The sequence below is a fragment of the Equus quagga genome, chromosome 22, assembly GCF_021613505.1.
Source record: "Equus quagga isolate Etosha38 chromosome 22, UCLA_HA_Equagga_1.0, whole genome shotgun sequence".
Lineage (NCBI taxonomy): Eukaryota > Metazoa > Chordata > Mammalia > Perissodactyla > Equidae > Equus > Equus quagga.
This window is the reverse complement of record NC_060288.1, coordinates 19,312,662-19,330,651: the sequence shown is the minus strand read 5'-3', so window position 1 is coordinate 19,330,651 and position 17,990 is coordinate 19,312,662. Positions and strand designations below refer to the sequence as shown.

General features: G+C 44.8%; 1 protein-coding gene and 1 long non-coding RNA gene across 2 annotated transcripts in view; one reads left to right on the top strand and one right to left on the bottom strand.

The window, feature by feature from the left end:
• Positions 1–17,990, bottom strand: part of PDGFRL (platelet derived growth factor receptor like) — a 47,153-nt gene that overhangs the window by 2,401 nt on the left and 26,762 nt on the right. Inside the window, exons 3-4 of the mRNA XM_046648593.1 lie at positions 7,969–8,120; positions 3,540–3,833 (exon numbers count right to left, since the gene is read on the bottom strand). Coding sequence (XP_046504549.1) covers positions 3,540–3,833; positions 7,969–8,120 — 446 coding nt within the window. The remainder of the gene's footprint in view (positions 1–3,539; positions 3,834–7,968; positions 8,121–17,990) is intronic.
• On the top strand, positions 3,739–9,655 carry LOC124231708 (uncharacterized). The gene is made up of 3 exons (XR_006886658.1): positions 3,739–3,877; positions 4,723–4,869; positions 8,910–9,655. It is a non-coding gene; the product is annotated as an uncharacterized LOC124231708 (long non-coding RNA).

Sequence of the window (17,990 nt, the reverse complement as noted above, 5' to 3'; positions counted from 1 at the left end):
CATCAGAAGAAGAGGAAGTCAAAATCTCCTAAGGAGAAGATGTTCCCAGGCAGGGCAGGAGTGCCACCTACGTTTGTGGTCCCTTTACGTCACAGCAACTCAGATATAAATTTCCTCATTATCCTCAGTTCACTTAAGGAATTTTGTTGGCAGCCTTGAGCAAGGCAATGTGCTAGAAGGTGGGACGACAGCAGCAAGCAAGACAGACATGGCCTCTATTCTACAGGAGGCAGACACTAAGCAAGTGATCACATGGTTAAGTTAAAACTTGAGTTAAGAATTATGAAGGAGAGGCCCAGAGTGCTCCAGAAGTTCAGAATAGTCTGAGAAGCAGGAATGGCTTCCTTGGGAACGTGTGAACTAAAATCTGAAGGGTGAGTTTAACAGGCATGGAGGAAGAAGGTGTGGGGGGAGGGTGGGGCATGGGCAGACCGGAATCACAGTGTGCGAAGCCCCCACGGTGAGATGGAGGAAGGCCAGGACAGGCTGCAGGGCAGGGAGGAAGGGCAGAGGCTGGGCACATAAGGCCTTTCAGGCCACACGGAACATAGGAACCTACTGAATGGTTTTCATTGGAATTATAATCAGCTACAGTGGGGAAGATGGAGAGAGAAAAGGTGGGCACAGAGGAGACCAATTGGAAAGGTGTTTGCATCAGTCCAAGGAGGGAACGACAGCGTCTTCAACTCTTTTTGTGGTGAGGATGGAGAGAAACAGCAGGATTTGAAAGAGATTTAACGGGAAAAGTCAAAAAGACCGAGAGGAGACGGGAGGGTCAGGTTGACTCCCAGTCTTGGGCCTGCACACCAGGTGGCTGCTTTGCCATCACAAAGCTGAAGAACCCGGTCCAGGAGGAGATCCTGAGTTCAGGGGAAGGCTAATGAAGCACCTAAGCACAGCTGTGAGGTAGGCAGTTGGATACATGAAGCTGGCACTCTCGGGTCTGGGCCACATATATTCACGTGGGAGCTATTAACAGATAGGCAGTAGATCGTGGATATGGCGGAGGCGGCCCGGGAGGAGAACGGGGAGTGAGAAGGAAGGGGTCTTGGGGAATGCCAGCGTTTACCACCAGGAGAGGCAAAGAGATGGCAAAGCTCGTTTCTGGCAACAAATGAGAAAGTTGAAAGGAAAGCAGGGAAAGAATGGGGCCAGGGAAGGAGAGAAAGCTGAGCAGCATGTGGGAGGGAAGGAAATGGAGATAGGGAAGGAAAGAGCCCTTTCAAGGAGTTTGGCCTGGTGGGAAAGAGAGATGGTCTTAGCCAAGGGCTGGGGGTGGTCAAGGAGCATTGTGAGAGTTATTTGGGAACAGAGAGTTGGGGCCATGGCCTAGTCAATAAGCCCCGTGGCTGAGAACAGGAGGCATTAAGAAACCCAAATTCTCCCCTCAGAGAGCAGCCAGCTCTTGGGGCCACTTGTCCCTCCACAGGGCTGCCCAAGCAGCACGAATGCAGTAGAACTCACTCTACCCACGTGCGGACCATTCACCCCGGGCCATCTAAGAGTTCTGGGAGGGAGAAGAGTCGTCACTGAGGGACTGGAGCGTATGAAGAGAAACTATTTCCTCTCCTCATGTGCAGGGGCGGGTGAGGGGGTGTTTTCCCTCCCGGAAGTCAGGAGAGGGAGGCTCAGGACAATCACTTGTCAAGGAAGGGGAGGTGACACGTTGCTTTGCAGCAGGAGATCTGCTTGTGGCTGTCCCTGTGCCACAGCCGAGGTCAGGAGAGCATGAGCATGGATGGCATGGGGGAGTGCCAAGAGGACAGGGCACCTGGGTTGTGTTTCTGCTGTAAAGTTCTGGCTCCTACATGCTCCAGAGTCAGGGGACTGGAGGGACATGGAAATGTCAGGGCTACAGCCTTTCTGAGATGACAATGCGGCTCGGAGCAAAGAGGTGCACACAAACAGCAGAGGCCTTCAGCTGAGGGTCCGGAAGGAGGATGAGGCTGAATCTGAGCGGCCTATGGCACCACAGGCTGCTTAGGGGTGAGTTCCTTATCACTCATGGCAAGGTGTTGGAGCCACCAACTGTCCCCATGGGGTTCATAGACAAGCCAGGTCAGCATTTACTACAGGGGACAGCTGTCTCTGGGCTGCACCCTCTCCCATTCTCCCCTCAGGCCAGCACCAGAGCAAGAGGTGGGTAGGAAGGCCGTCTCCCTTACTAACACCACCACCCCACCTCTCACCCCCAACTCCAAGCCACTAGAGTCACCAGTGTAGCTTGCATGCCAGTAGGGGGAGCAGGAGCAGACTTTGGGTCAAATGTGGGGTTAAAGATTCTAAATGAACAGTCTTAGAAACTGGATGAGACTTTCTTACTAACCCAGAGTGCCTGTTGGATGTGGAATTGGACCAAGATATCATCAATGGATCTCACTACCCTTAGGAAAGGGGGTTTCAATACAGCAGAATTAATGGAAGTTACTGGAGAGAAAAGTATTTCATGTATGAACCTACTGAATTGAAACTCCTCACTACAATGGTCATGTTAAAAATATGTTCAGTGGAGAGATTTGGGCATATTTCAGTTGTATCAAGAAGTGGGGAGTGAGGCCAACTGGAAGAGAATTAATTTACTCATGTGTGGGATTTTTCAAGCAGGCCTCAGCATGGAGAAAGGATATAGTTATGTTCATCGAGGATGATGTTTTCTTGGACAGGTAGGAGGAGAGTACAAAGAGACAAGGAGTTCAGGGCATTGACAAAGAGCATTGAGGTGATGAGCCCTGGAATCTAAGCTGGGGTAGCGGGGCAGGAGAGCACTGGGGAATGTAGAGAGTAGAGGGTAGAGGTGAGGATCAATGTGGAAGGAGTCGCCAAACACCGAACAAACAAACAATTTGGGATGGTATGAGGCTATGGTTGGAGTTGGAGGTCTGACTCAGTGATTCGTAAGTCAGAGCAGTTGCAGTTGTGGACCTGTTAAAATAGTGACCAAGGTAGGGGTGTCTGCCGTGAAGGAGATGAGGTGGTCAGTGAACCAAGCCAATGGGTTCTGAGTAGATGTCACCCAGAAAATGGAGCGGCAAGGAGGCCAGTGAGCCAGAGAGTTGTGACAGGAAAGGAGATGAGAAAGCTGGTGTAGCCACGAGCCATGAGTCTCAGAGGAGCAGAGGTTCCTAACAGAGGGTGAGAGAATGAAGGTTGGGAAGTGGGACTGGGCGCAAGAAGGACACTGACCCCACTGAAAGCATGGTGCCCTTAGGAGACAGCCGATTTTGGTTAAAAGAGAGAGGATGTTCTCATCTGAGCAGATGCTCTAAGAAGAGGTTGGAGATATGGGAGAATTGCTCATCAATCATACAGAGGTAGTACCAGAGTTAACGTTTTACAGATTTGAAGAGAAGGGAGTCAAGGGGTGTTGGGTCGGGATTCCAGTCCAGGAGATGGAGCATTCTAGAAATGACGGTGCAGAGAAGAGCCTTTAAGAACAGCATTCTGTGCCTCATAACGTCCATCCACAATTGAGAACAGCAGTACCTGGTACTGACCAGCTGGTATAACTAAGCTCTAGGCGCCAGTAGGAGCAGGCTTACCTTCTACGTAGAGCAGTTGGTACTTGACAGAGATCTGAGACTTGCCTCCAGCCTCCGCCTTGCAGTAGACCACCCCCTGGTGGTCAGAATGAGGATGCAGATACACAAAACCTCTCTTCATGTCATAAACAATGTCCGTTCCATTGGCTGGGATTTCTTTGGCTGGGAACTCCCTGTGGAGGGTGACTTTGGCTGACAAGACCGTCACTCGACAAGGAACCACAGCCTGTCTGTCCGGGTTCAAGTAGACAACATCAAAGTAACTGGGAGAAGGTACAAAAAGTTCTCCTTTCTCTGCAAAAGGAAAGACACAGGCTTATTTATTCTGGAGAAACAAGGTGAGCACACTTTAAGGATTCTTACACTCAGAGCACAAAGATGGGAGGGGACTGGCGATATACTCAGAATACTGAGTCCTTGTGAATAGAAAAAGCTATTTTTTTAATGCTTTTCCTTTTTTGGAAGAAAGATTTTACTTCCTATCTCCTTAAAGGTAACAAAAAAGTATTAGTTTAAGCCCAAATCAGGCCCATGGATTACCCCACTGAGGAAGCAGGCAAGGGGACTGATTTCCTTATGTTAAGAGCAGTTTTAAGATCTGTGAACAATCTGCTGTGTCTCTGGAGAATTAGCCCCATAGCCATGCTCAGTAAGGTCCCACGGGGAGGGGTTTCCCAGCATACAGAGCTCCTCTGAGAGGCCCCGCCCAGTGAGGGCACCGGCATCTTCACCCTGTCCTCACAGCCCAGGGGACCTCATTCCTGCCAACGTCAAGGAAAGACAATCAGGGAGGGACAGATGAGGAACCCGCTGGCCTCAAGTTCTGAGCTTGACTTGGCCACCACCGGCCTGAGGACCTTCAGTCAGTTTCTTATATGCCTCCTGGGTTCACTCTCCCTGTTCTCTTAAGCTCTAGATGATGGCATTTGATATTACAGAAATGAGGTTTATCCATCCTTTCCTTAGGACAGCCAAGGAAATCTGGGTTGGAATTTTTGGTTTGTTTTTGGCACGGCACATTGAATCCTTAGTTTTCTGGATCATTCTGTGAAGGAATATTATAGTAATTGCTAAGAGAAATCTTTGAACGTAATCACACTCTAACATTTGTTAAATTGTTTCCCATGTTTTTCCTGCAAGGTTCTGGAAATGAATAATTATTCTTGGCTTTTTCCTTCACTAGCCTTCTTTGTTCCACATTCATATGGTGTTTTAGGGTGGGGACGGAATTCCTGGACACAACATCAAAAGTCTTCATGGCCCACAGTTCTATGGCCAAGTTTGCTGACATGGAGGTCTTTGCCCCGGCTCTGCATGAGATCAAGAAAGGGTATGTCATGGCTCAGTGAGCCTCCATCATTTGCAAGGTTTTGTATCAGGCCAAGTGATTAGTGCCGCTTCATGATAAATTGACTTTCAGGTTTAGGCAAGAGGCACCTTTGTCAATGTCGCACCTAACACCCATGTGTTCACACAGAGAAAGTCTGTATGGCCTTGCATGTGTCACTTAATCTCTCTGTGCTTCAACATCTTCATTTGCAAAGAGAAGAATCTGGAGTAGTAAAGGCATCTTTTTAGCAAAAACATTTAAGGAATTTATGATTGTAAGATTTAGAAGCAAATTCTGTTTTAAGGTTTTGTAGAGGAATCTGAACCAATGAGCAAAGCCAGTAGAACAAGTGAACGATCTGATTTCAGAACACAAAAATGTGGTCTTCTGGTACCATCAGACATGCTTTGAACGAAGTGACCACACAGTTGCTTTAACAAACAGCAAAAATATATTTGCAATCAGTAGATTCCATCTACCAAAAAAAAGGCATTGAAGTTCATTTAAAAAACTGTAGATGAGATATGCCCCCTGCAAATATGTTTGTATTTATTCCAGTAGATGACAAACATTACCTTAAGAAAACACGGAAATTTAGATTTCCAAAGAAAAATAAAGTTAATAGGCTATCAACTAAAATCCAAATTATAACAAATTCCATATTTAGCAAGGTGCTGGTTAGTGTGGTTTTACTAATGTAAGAATTGGAGCCCAAGTCTTTTGCTATGAGAAAGCCCCACTGCTGGTAATTTCTCCTCCCTGGCCTGGGTGATAACTACATGTGTATGTTCACTTGAGGATAATTTATTGAGCTGTAGAGTTATGATTTGTGTATTTTTCTTTGTATATGTTATACTTCAATAAAAAGTTAGAGAGGAAAAGAAAACCCTTTGAGAACCTCCTGGATGAAGATTAAACACAACATATAACAGTTGCTTAACCAAAAATTGCACGAATTAACAACAGGCAAAAAGAAGCTTCACAGTGTTTGCAATCAAACTCCAGGAAACACACAAACATAATGAATACCAGACGTTTCTCTGTGTGGGTAGTGGGAAAGCATATGTCAGAAAAATCCAGAGCCAGCAGGGCGAAGCTCAGCCTCCCTAACAGCTCATCTGGGTTTTGCAAACCCGCCCATGCTTAAAAAGACAAATTGCTAAGTACTGTACTGAAAATCTAAATGGACTCTTAACCTAGTGTTGAGCAATGAGAAAATGATACAACAACACATTAGGGCACCTCCCTTTTTGATCCAGGTTTCTGGAGAGTTGAAATAAATATTTATTTTTAAGCCTTCCTTTGCTTCACAAAAGGGTTTCCATAAATTAAGAAAGAGGACTGGCCTCCAAAACTCAAAAAGAACCCATAACCCTAATGGGACATTCTGCTAAGGGAGGTCTTCAATTTAAAATCTCAGTTCAAAAACCAATACTTTGGGAATACACAACAGTGCTAATCTTGGCAAAGGATCTTTATTCTGCAATTTGACATATGATATCAGCCCTTTTCCAGAATAACAGGCTCTTATTAGTCTTAATCAAATGTCTTTTCCACTGTTGCTTCCCAGTGTGGTATAATACTAAGGACACATGGCAGTTCTGTATAGCACGTTCCAGAATGAGGATCAGAAAGGATTACCTATGAACAACTGTTAGCAATTCTCCTGACAACAACAGTTATGCTAGCTAGTGTCTGTCTGCCTGTCTATCAATCTAGCCTCACTTTGTCCTAGAAATGGGTTAGGGCTGTAAGAACATTGGATCCTGGGTCAGAAAGACTGGGGTTGACTCTTTACTCTGCCATGACAAGTCATGGGACATTGAATGAGTCGCTTTGCCTCTTTGCGTTTCAGTAGCAGCGTTATTAGTTCTCGAATAGAGATAATAAAGTAGCTTCTCCTTATTTCCAAGGGTGTTGTGGAAATCAAGTGACACATGTGGGCTTCCAGAATTGTCGAGTGCTCTGCTAATGCACTGCTTGCCAGAGAAGAGCCATTTGAGCAGGAAGGCAAAATACATGAGATTTTGTCAAAGCATTCATTAAGGGCCAGTGCATAAGATCATCTGAGTCATAGCCCTGTCACTGTAGGTCTGAAAGGTAGATGGATTCAGAACGTAGACAAATGGCAGGAAAGCCCCTGTCTAGACACTACTGGGCACTAAGAAAGCATTCTGGCTTCACCTGAAATGCCTTGGACAACCGCAGCATCAGGGGGCGGCATTTGTAAGATTCCTGAAAGCTGTTCCTGACCTCTGAACCTTGTCGTCGAATCGTCCCCTCTAACTTGAGAGTTTAGAGAGCTCAGCAGAGAAAGGAGGCTGGCAAGCTGCAAATACATACCTAGCCCTACAGGGGAAGAGAAGAATTCTCCACTCTGACCTGCACATTTTCAGGTGCAGAAGCCACAGGGCCACAGCCTTTGGGAATCCTGCCCCCAAGACTTCAGCTCATAATACTCATAAGAACAAAAGCGAGGAAGCCTTTAGCCAGGCATTCTGTGACTACGGAGGTTCCAGAAAGGTGATCGTCACCGGTTCTGAGAGCATAGTGAGTAAAAGTCTATACAAGGCTGTCCAATAGAGCTTTCTGCGAGGATGGAGATATCCTCTGTCTGCGCCATCCCGTAGGATCGCCACTAGCCACATTCAGCCATGGAACACTTGAAACGTGGCAAATGCCACTGAGAAACTGTTTTTAATTTTGTTTAATTTTAATTAATTCCCATTTAAATTGAAATGGTCACACATATCAAGTGGCTACCATATTGGACAATGCAGGTACAGACTCTGGAATCAAACAGTCCTGAGTTCACATGCTGCTCCAGCCACTTACTTACAGTGTGACCTTAAGGACGTATTTAGTCTCTCTAAACCTCAACTTTCCCATTGGAAAAGATGGAAATGATACTCATACTTATCCTGGAGGGTTGTTATGATACTTACATGAAATAATTGCTGCAAAGCTTTGAGCCCAGAGCCTGGCCAACAGCGAGTGCTCTGACTGTCATCATTTGATATTCAGCACCCAGTGAGAACATTTCATTCTGGGCCAAATCCAGAAGTTGGAAGAGTTCCACTGATACACCAAACATTTTACCTGTAAAAAAGATGTAGGTGGAGCCCGTTTTGGCCTCGTCCCTCCTGCAGATGTAGCCATTGCAGAGCTGCCCCCAGCAGCTGAACTCGCCCGTGTCAGCCGCGGTGGAGTTGACCAGGGTCAGCTGGCCATAGCGCTCCTGCTGCTTCACACTGTCAACACAAGCAGAGCCGGATCTCAGCTGGGCCAGGGCCTGGCAGCCATCACTCCTGCTCCACTGCTGTCACATATAACCCCCCACCGTGGCCCGGGGCAGAGTGCCCTCTCTCCGATGCCACAAACTAATAAGAGTGTATTTGGGGACAAAGTGTATGAGTGTGGCAGGGGATGGAGGCAGAGAGAAAAGCCTTTCCTAAGAGGGAATAATACCTGACAATTCTGTTTTCCAAAGAGAGGAAATTCTCTTTGACCTCAGAACTGGGGTTTCCTTAAGTAAAATCACTGGTGCGTGGGCCATGCAGCCACGGAAACTCAGCCAAAAAGCCTTGGGCAGGGATTTTCCCAGCAGCTTTCATGTCTAATGAGTTTTAAACAGCAGTCAGCAGGAAGGAAAGCACACAGCATTCTCCAGGACGCAAAATTTCTTTGATCGATAATGACAAGTCTCTGAATACAAGCTTGGATTCTCTGAGATGCTACATTATGATATCAAAAAGGAAAACTTTCCTTTAGGGAAAAAAATGCATTGATTGTTCAGCCCCACTTCCGGTAAGGTACTTAGAGCTTTTGGGAATTTGAACCTCTCTGGCCTTATGCTGTTATTTCTACTTTATTTTCTCGTTTTTTTATCTCTTGTATTTTTATCTTATTGCCTGTGAATATATTTGCAAATCCCTTCAGTTCCTTTTTGAAGTAAGGAGAGACATAAATTAATATTTATTATTATGAAACTGTCCTATTAGCCCATTGTGCTGGTAATTAATTGTATTCTATTATGACAGGAATGCAGATTTATCATCATTGGGACGGATGCTCCCCTATGGCTTACGAGCCTCAGCATGTGCGGATGCCAAAAAAAATGGTTTTATTCTGAGGATGCATCTCAGATACCCAAATGTTTCACCGCTGTGAGATCCACATTCTTTTCTGATGTAGTCCAGACTCTCCTGTGGCATGTTACAGCAACATCTAGACAGTCGCCGCTTTAAATTTAGCACCCAGCAAAATGTCGGGTTGGTTGGTTTTAAACACAGCCTGTTCTGGTTCACCGCTGAATAGCTGCTTTGCCCGCCAGTTCTGCCAAGAGGTGCCTCTGTACTCCCACTCTGTCAACTGCCTCCTTTCAACTGAACGGAAATCTCTCCTCCTTCAGGAAGCTTCTAATTAGAAACTCTCTCAGGAATCTCCCTGCTTTCCCCTAGTGACATGATTGGCTCCCTCGTTCTCAACCCCTAGGACACCCCTGGCTTCCTGTTATTACAATAGATGGTAAAAACTTGAAGGGGAGGGACTGGCCATATTTGTTTTATATTCCCTAAGCAAGAAATCTGTGCAGAGTACACAGTAAGGATTCCCTAGAAACGAGTGGACTGAAATTGAACTAACGCACAGCATTGGAACTGGAAAGAACCTTGGAAAGCAGGCATCCAGCTTCCAGGATTACACATGAGGAAACTGAGTCTCAGACAGCAGAAGGCACCTGAGACCCGCAGCTGGTGGACAACTGAACAAGCCTTCCTTAAGTCAATTAAATATGTACTGAATACCCACTCATTAGAGAAGAAAATGCATAAAAGCACTTCATGCCATGTCCGGTTCATTGTATTATCCTAATTATATCTTCGTCACATATAATTGCAGTTTAATAGTAGTTGTGAATCCTACTACAACAATGACAAATAACACACACCCAACATTGGGGAGAGTTAGCATGGAAAATAAAAACCAGTGAACCGCAGGATATTACAATCCAGTTAAGAAGTTAAAACTAATATACACGAAAAGATCAGAGAATAACTAACGGGGTGCTCACTACAAGAACAATAGGAATTCTGAAAAGGGATTCATCACTGTGGGTTGAAGAGATCAAAGGCAGCTTTAAGGAGGAGGTGAGATCAGCTGGTCTTTTAAAGTCGGAGGTGAAGGGACAGGGCCAGCAAGAGGGCTAAGAGGCAGTGAGCTCCTAGTCCAGGAAACTACAAGGGCGGGGAGGGATCTGTTCTGCTCATTTCACTGCCGTGGCCCCAGTGTGTGGTGGGTGGAATGCACTTGATAATGACTCTAGGATTTAATTTATCAATTACACAGGGAGACAGAGGGAGTGGGTTGTGAGTCACGGGGTTGAGAACAGCCAGCAGGGTGCATGTCTCACTCACCAGGCAGCAGGGACCACCCTCAGTTCTGGAGGTGGGGGGTGATGGGTCCACCTTGACCAGGGCACAAGTCAAGAGAACAGGAGTGGGAGAGGCAGGAGGAAGCAGGGGAGGCTGAGAGGTTGTCACTGAGATCAACAGCTGGTGCTAGGGCTGGGCTGGGGGTTGGCAGTGGAATGGAAGCAAACTCAGGGAATGTTTTCTTGGGGAAAATTTATGACAGACTGGGTATAAGAAGTGGAAGAAAGAGAGACATCAATAATGACCACTCAACTTGTATTTCCATGTGTCAAAAAGAATGAGATTTTAACGGACTGAAATGGAATCATTGCAAAGAGAAAGGAGAGTGGGGTAGGCAATATGGTAGATTCGCTATTGGAGATTTTGAATTTGTGATGACATGTGCGTCATTTAAGGGTGGACATCCTACGGGCAGTCGGAAATACAGGCCTGGCACAGAGGAGATACAACAACACCAGTCTGGTATTTGGGGGAGTTGTCTAAAAAGGGCTGAGAGTAGAAGCTAAAGGAATAAGTAAACTCGACAAGAAAGAAAAGGTTGAGAACAAAATCTAGAGCCAAACTAGGGACAAGCAGGAACAGAAGAGGTGACAGAAGAGAGAAGAATCAGGAAAGGAAATCATCAAGGAGAAAGTTTCAAGAAACTGATGCTTGAAAGCATAAGATGCCTTTAATAGAGATTCATAACAACAAACACACATGCATTTGGCAGAATGAAAGTCTTCGGCAACCACACAAAGGGGTTGTGAGAATGGAGCTGGATTTCAGCAGATAAAAGACAGAAAAGTGGAGTAAGAATGGAGGTGGAGGTCTTCCCAGGTGGACCATAATATCTGGCCACATTCCCCGTAGAGCTCGGAACCAGGGCACAAAATCAGTAAGTAATCCATACACATCTCAAGCACCTTCTGTGGGCCCAGCATTTGCTAGCACTGTGGTGAGAGAAAGTATAAGATGCCATTCCTACCAGGAAAGTAATTGGGCACATAAAAATTTAGCTCTTGGGAATAACCCTACCACCACCGTGAAATCTGCATGCTGTATCTTTAGCAGGATTGGGGGTGGAAGGAAGGAAATGCCCTGGAAAACATTTCTGGATTTTTCCACCCCCTCTTATGTGCAAACAATATAAAACAGGAAACAAATTATTTAGCAGGATTACAGTTTAAATACCTGGATTTAAAATGTCCATTTCTACTCATGGTCTCACATAGTCCAGGTGGCGGGCTATGGAATATGACCTCAGGCCTCTAGAGGAAGAGTGTGTGCCATGGAACAGAGACAAGGATTCACCGAGCCCTGCAGAGCGCTGTACAGAGACGCTTCCCCTAAAGATCCCCCCTTCTCTTGTAGCCACTTAACAAATCAGGGATGGAAGAAGTGGAGGATGTGAAATTTGAATGGAGCAAAAGGAGGTGCTGCAACAAAGTGCCAAAAAAAGTATAATTAAGATAAGCAGAATTTACATTAATTGGAGGCAGCTCTCCACATCCCAGCATATCAGTTCACCTTGGGTCTTTTTCTTTTAAACTCATACTTCCAGACCTGACCTACAGTGAGCTCAGTGATAGACCAGTCCAGGTTTCAAAGAGTGTTTGTTCAAATTTAGGATTCTGTGTGTGTGTGTGTGTGTGAATGCACACGTGTGTATGTATCTCTTCCAATGGACTCCCATGGTCTTTATAAACACAGAGTCTGTTCCCATCAGTGGAGGCCTGAAGCTTCCTGCATGTAGCCCAGCCTCCTCTCTTCTAGAGGGGGCCTATATCATGGGATGGCACAGAGGAGGGAGCTGACAGCTCCCAAAGTGGGAGACCACTGTGCATCTCACATAGGGCAGTGAGCAGCTGACAATGGTGGGGGTCCATGCTCCATCCTTCACCCAGACTCTACAAGCCAAGGGCAGGAGGTAAGCCCTTGATTACAAGCTAATTAGACATTGGTCCCATAAATACTTCATGAGTGCGAATTAAGTGGGAGGTTCTGGAGCAGAGAGGGAGGGACATAATGATATCTAAAGAGTTCCCTGCTCTTGAGTTCCCCTATGCAAAGTGCCATGGGAATTCCAACAAGGGTGACCAGAAAAAGCTTCAGGGCTGAGAATCTTGGGAGAAGGGAAGAATTTCAACATTCACAAAGAGGACACATGATTCCAAGGGAAGGAGAGCCCCTGAAAGGAGACAGAAGGGGGGCTCAGTGCATAACTCACAAATGGTTGACTGGAGCACAGATGAGCAGAGAACTGTGGTGACCAGCAGAGGTCATGTGAGATGTAAGATCATGGACTTTGGAGCCACGCTGATGGGATTCAAATCCTAGGTCCACCATGACCTTCAGACTCCTTAGTTAGAGCCACACCTTCCACAGTATGGCTATACCTACCTCTTCAGACTTGTAGTAACAACAACAATAGTGGCTAACACTTATGGAGTGCTGGGCATGCCACTAAAATTCTTCAAATAAGTTCAAGACTTGGAATAGTCCTGGCACAGAGTAAGCGCTCCACACATTTTGGATATTGTTATTAGGATGGTCCTCCTCAGGTCTCACAACCACATCAGGATGGAGGGACTGTTTTTCCTCTTTTACTGATGAGGACACTAAAGTCAGAGAAGGACCTTGTCCAAGGTCTCCCAACTGTGAGTGGTAGAGCTTCTAATCCGGTGTCACACAGACTCTGGTTACAAACGTTTGTAACTGAAAAGGGTGTGGATTTCCAGCCTACCAAAATGAGATGAACTGAAGGAATTTTGACTGACAGGTGATGGATGCCTCGAACTAGCTTGCAAATCCTATTAAATAAGGTCACACACACACACACACACACACACACACTCCCCAAACAAAAACATGGAAGATCTGATTAAATTAGCTCAGTGTTATTCACGATAACCCAATTTCTGTTTTAATGGGCAGTTAACCATTCAGTAAGTAATTGAAGGTGAAAAGGACAGGAAAACTACTAGTTATTAAGCTTCTACTATATAACTGACTGTACTCGAGGTACACATTATTTTCTCCCAATCCCATGAGATGATGATGATGAAAAACTACCAATAATAACTAAAACTTTAGTGCTTAATCTGTATTAAGCACTGTTTTAAGCCCTTTACGTATTTTGACTGATTTCATCCTCACCACAGCCCTGTGAGGTAGGGGTTGTTATCCCCATGTTGTAGGGGAGCGAACTGAGGTTAGATAAGTTTCCAACTAAGTGTTGGAGACACAGGAGAAGAAGTGGAAGGTCAGTTTAAAAGACTCTCCCAGGGCCACTCAACTATGTGATTCAGATACTCTGCCTTGCAGACTCACTGATGCCTCCATTGGCATAAAACAGAAATGTAAGGAGTAAGGTAAAAAGACGTAATCGAATACCCTCCTTATTCAACATTCATTACACATTCACAAATTAATTATTTAGATTCCACCACATGCAAGGAACTGTGTCAAGCATCAGGGGAGACTAAGATTCGTGCATATTTGCTCATCCTGTTTCAAGTGTTTGTACAACATCTGTATTACTCTAAGCCTTCTTTTAAGAATGTGTCAGAAAATAACTGTTCCATGATATGCTGGGAATGGAGCCATATCAACAGAGTACAAATCTTGGGAAACAGACAGCTGGGTAAGATGTATCAAAGCTCCACAGTTTAGGATGAAAAAAACAGAGACAGTGATGAAAAGAAATATGTATGAGGAATCAGTAGAGATGCAAATATACAAACCGAGTTACTTCAAATGAAAATAATTCCAAGATCGGAAATTAAGCTGAAATATCCCTATGTGTCTGTCTGTCTTTCTATATATCTATCAATCTCCATTCTTGAGTACTATTCAAAGACTCAAACTCAACTCAAAACACTTGTAATATAACTACAATATTTCTATCCCAACAACAGCTTGTTAATGTATGTGAAATGTGACTCAGGTCTTTCCTACTGTAATGACTTATGCCTGATTCTTCTGTCCTATTTAAAAAATAGTCATAATAGGTATTTTTCAACTCTGTCACAAGAGATCACATATGTGATGTCCCTCTAGCCCCGGCAACATCTCTTTCATTTCTCCAGGTTCTTTCTTTGACACTGACCACAGATTCTGACCTCCATACTGGAATGTCCCCCCTCTCTCCTCATTCCAGCTCTTCCAGCCTGCTAATGTCATCCCTTCTTTTTGCCTCTCTTGCCAACCCACCTGGCTTCTTTACAAAGGAAAAGTCCCTCATTTTCCTTCAGAGCTTTCCCAGATTCTAAGAAAATGAGATGTGGATGTCCCTTTGACACCACAAGCCAAAACCAGGCCTGACACTCCAGAGAGTAACCAAGTAGAGAATCCTGTCAGCTGCCTAGAATAAGGCATAGCCTGTGGCCCAACAATTCCACCCTTAGGAATAAATCATCGCTACCTGGATGTTTACTGAAGCAATGACTGTGACTGTGAAAAATGGAAAATGATCTTAGAGTCCAACAATAGAGGTTTAGTTAGACATTCTATGGTATTACAACCATAACATTGAAAAATATTCATGATACACTATGGATGGAAGGAATCGTAAAAGGGTTTGTACATTTTGATACATTTTACATATAAAAATAAAACTAGAAGATTCTACACTACAGTGTTGACAATGTATCTTGGGATATTCAGTAACCTCTTCCTTCTTTTTACCTATCTGTAGTTTCTAACTTTCTAAATTAAATGAGCATCTACTATTTTGTAATAAGAAAATAGAAACTATAATAAAAGCAAAACAAATTAAACCACCTACGGAACTGCAGAACAGATGCTCTGTGAATATGTAATTGTGGATGGCTCATTGGTGCTTTAAAAATCTGGAGGTGAGTTTTATATTACATTGTCTTTTTAGAACGTGGATTTCCAAAACACAGGACCAGAAGGAATTCCTTTGGAGGCCGAAAAAATCCAGTATATTATTTTGCTCTGATTAATAGAAATACTGCCAGTTGGAGTGGACAAAATAATGAAGAGTGCAGTGTGACTTTGTTCTCACACCTGCTCTACTCCCCTTGCGCGTGTGGCCTGTCCAGGCTGTGCCACCTCCCTGGAGCTTAATCCTGACCTCCCAGGCTCCTGGATCTCATTCAGCCTCCCTGCTCAACTGTCTCCTACTGGTGATCTCCCTATTTCTTTTGGTGGAGCCACAACTCCACCTGTTAGCCAGGCTGAATCTAGATATCAGCCTTGACTCTCCATCTCTGTTCCATGCCTTATATTCTATCAGCTGTTCCATTCTTTACATTCTATCAGCCAACAAATCAATCCTTCTGGAAAAATGTTTCCTCTATCCCCTTCAGATGCTCTACAAAACTGTCAAATATACTTTTCTAAAAACTACATTATTATCACTTCCAACTTTACAATATGAGCAGCTCCCATTGTGCACCAAATAGAATACGGTCATCTTTGCCTGGAATTCAAGACTCCTGTTCTCTCCCAACACCTCCACCATGAACCCTCCTCTCCAGCCAGCTGAGCTCCTCACCAACCTGACACATTGGCTCATTTCCACCTCGGCCCTCTCGCCATCTTCTTCCCTCTGAAAGACTCTCTTCTTTTTCCATCTGGCCTAAGCCTGCTTACTCTTTGGAGCTCCATCCTTAGGGAGACCTTTTCTGTTCAGTGACATTTGTAAAACATTGATTAAGAGCATGCACTCAGGAGTCAGATTTCCTTGGTTCAGATCTTGCCTCCACCACTTACGGGCTCTGTGACTGTGAACAAGTTACTTAATCTTACTGTGCTCAGTTTCCTCATCTGAGACACGGAGATAATAATAATCCCTACCTTCTAGAGTGTTATGAGAATTAGTTAATAAACGTACAAGGTTGTAGAAGGATGCTGACACAGAGCAAGTGCTCCACAAATGGTAGGTGTTATAGGGGTTGCCCCAGGACACACTGATCTAAGCTTCTCACACCCTACACCTAATGTTCGTAACACAAATCTTGGGGACACACACACATTCACACACACACACGCACGTATACACACTGCTTTGTAGTTGTAACCTTTTCAACTCCCTGTTCCAATTCTCTAGTGGAATGATCCCTTCTGAGCAGGAACCGCATCTTACGCTTGCCTACATCACCCACAGCCTGCGCACTGGCACAATGCTACGCAGACAGCAGTTACAGGTGACCGTGTGCAGAACAGCACAGAAGTCAGTGAGTGAAACTGAGTTGAATAACTTGTCCAACGGCTCTTCCTTCTTCGCCCCCATGTCATCTAACATGAATTAAGTACAAATGCTGAGAGTCACTAGAAGAAACTTTAGAGATCATCTGGTTAGATTCCTCATTTTACGGAGATCAAGTGACTCACCCAAGGTCACACAGCCAGTTAGAGTCAGAGCTGGGAACAGAATCCCTGGGGAGTCCTGGGAAGAGAGTCTGGCCTGCTTCCCAGCAGTGCATTGGAAAGGAAGTATATGTTTATTATTTCGAATACTTAACCAAATCCTGACCGAATGAGTGACTTAGAGGAAGTTTACGGCTGATGGCAAGACACAACTGAACAGACATGTAGTCACCATGTAGAGAAACTCACAGAAATGATAAGTAGATCATGGTCACAGAATTTTGACAAGGTCATCTTTCAAACTTGGCAACTATACAATACTGATGAATAGGAGTTATTTATGTTAACAACTCACATTATTACATTTCTGGCAATTCTAATCTTATGATGCAGAATAAGCCCATCACTACCTCTCTGTGGGTCACATAAAAAAAGATCCCCCAGCTCTGCTTAGCTGAATGCTCCTGGCCACATCTTTGGGGAAGAATAGGCCCTGGAGGAGGAGTGACAGAAGACAATGGAGCAAGCCTCTGCCACCCTTGTTAGGAAAACAAGCAGTGGGTTACTAATGGGCTGGCGTACAGCCACAGTGAGTGTATTATGGCCAAGTTATAATGGTGAATGCAGAGGCTGTGAGCTGAGCCCCATTCGCACCTGGCACAATGAATTCACAGCAGAGAGATGCACTGAATCTCTTCTCTTGCCAACATTTTCAAAGTGCCTGCTCATATGGATGCCACTCGGCTGGTAATCTTCCAAACAAACACCAGAAACCTAAAGAAATAGATGGCTTTCTTAGTGTAGAGACCAGAAGGGTGCTGGGAATTAGGTTCAAGTCTTGTTTACTTTTATTAAAAGCAGTGCAAACTTGAGAAAACCCCTTAGCCTCTGTGGGTCTAACCTAATCATTTGTAAAATGTATGGTCCAGGTCCCATCAGTGGTTCCCCAAACTGACTGCATATGGCAATCACTGGGGAGGTTTTATGCTCTTCTCCTTGGCTCTTCTTTCACATCTCTCCATCTTATCTTCAAGGCCTGGTCTCCAAAATTAGGTAATCAATCACTCAATGAATCAGTCTGCCTCCCCAGCCCATGTTGACAGCTTCTTTCTCTCCTTCCCATCAGCCCTCATGCACTCACATGTGACCACAAGCTGTCCATTGTTGTTCTGTAATTGTATCTGGTATGTATGTCATTTATTCCACTAGTTCATAAGCTGCGTGTGGTTGGGACCACTTCTGGGTTTTTTTCACATGGACTTTTCTGACTTAGCGGACTGTCTTCACGTATAAATTAGGTTAACAATAACTCCATTTGCATGCATTCTGCTCAGCTGAACACCTATTAATCTCAAGCTGTGACACTCTTGC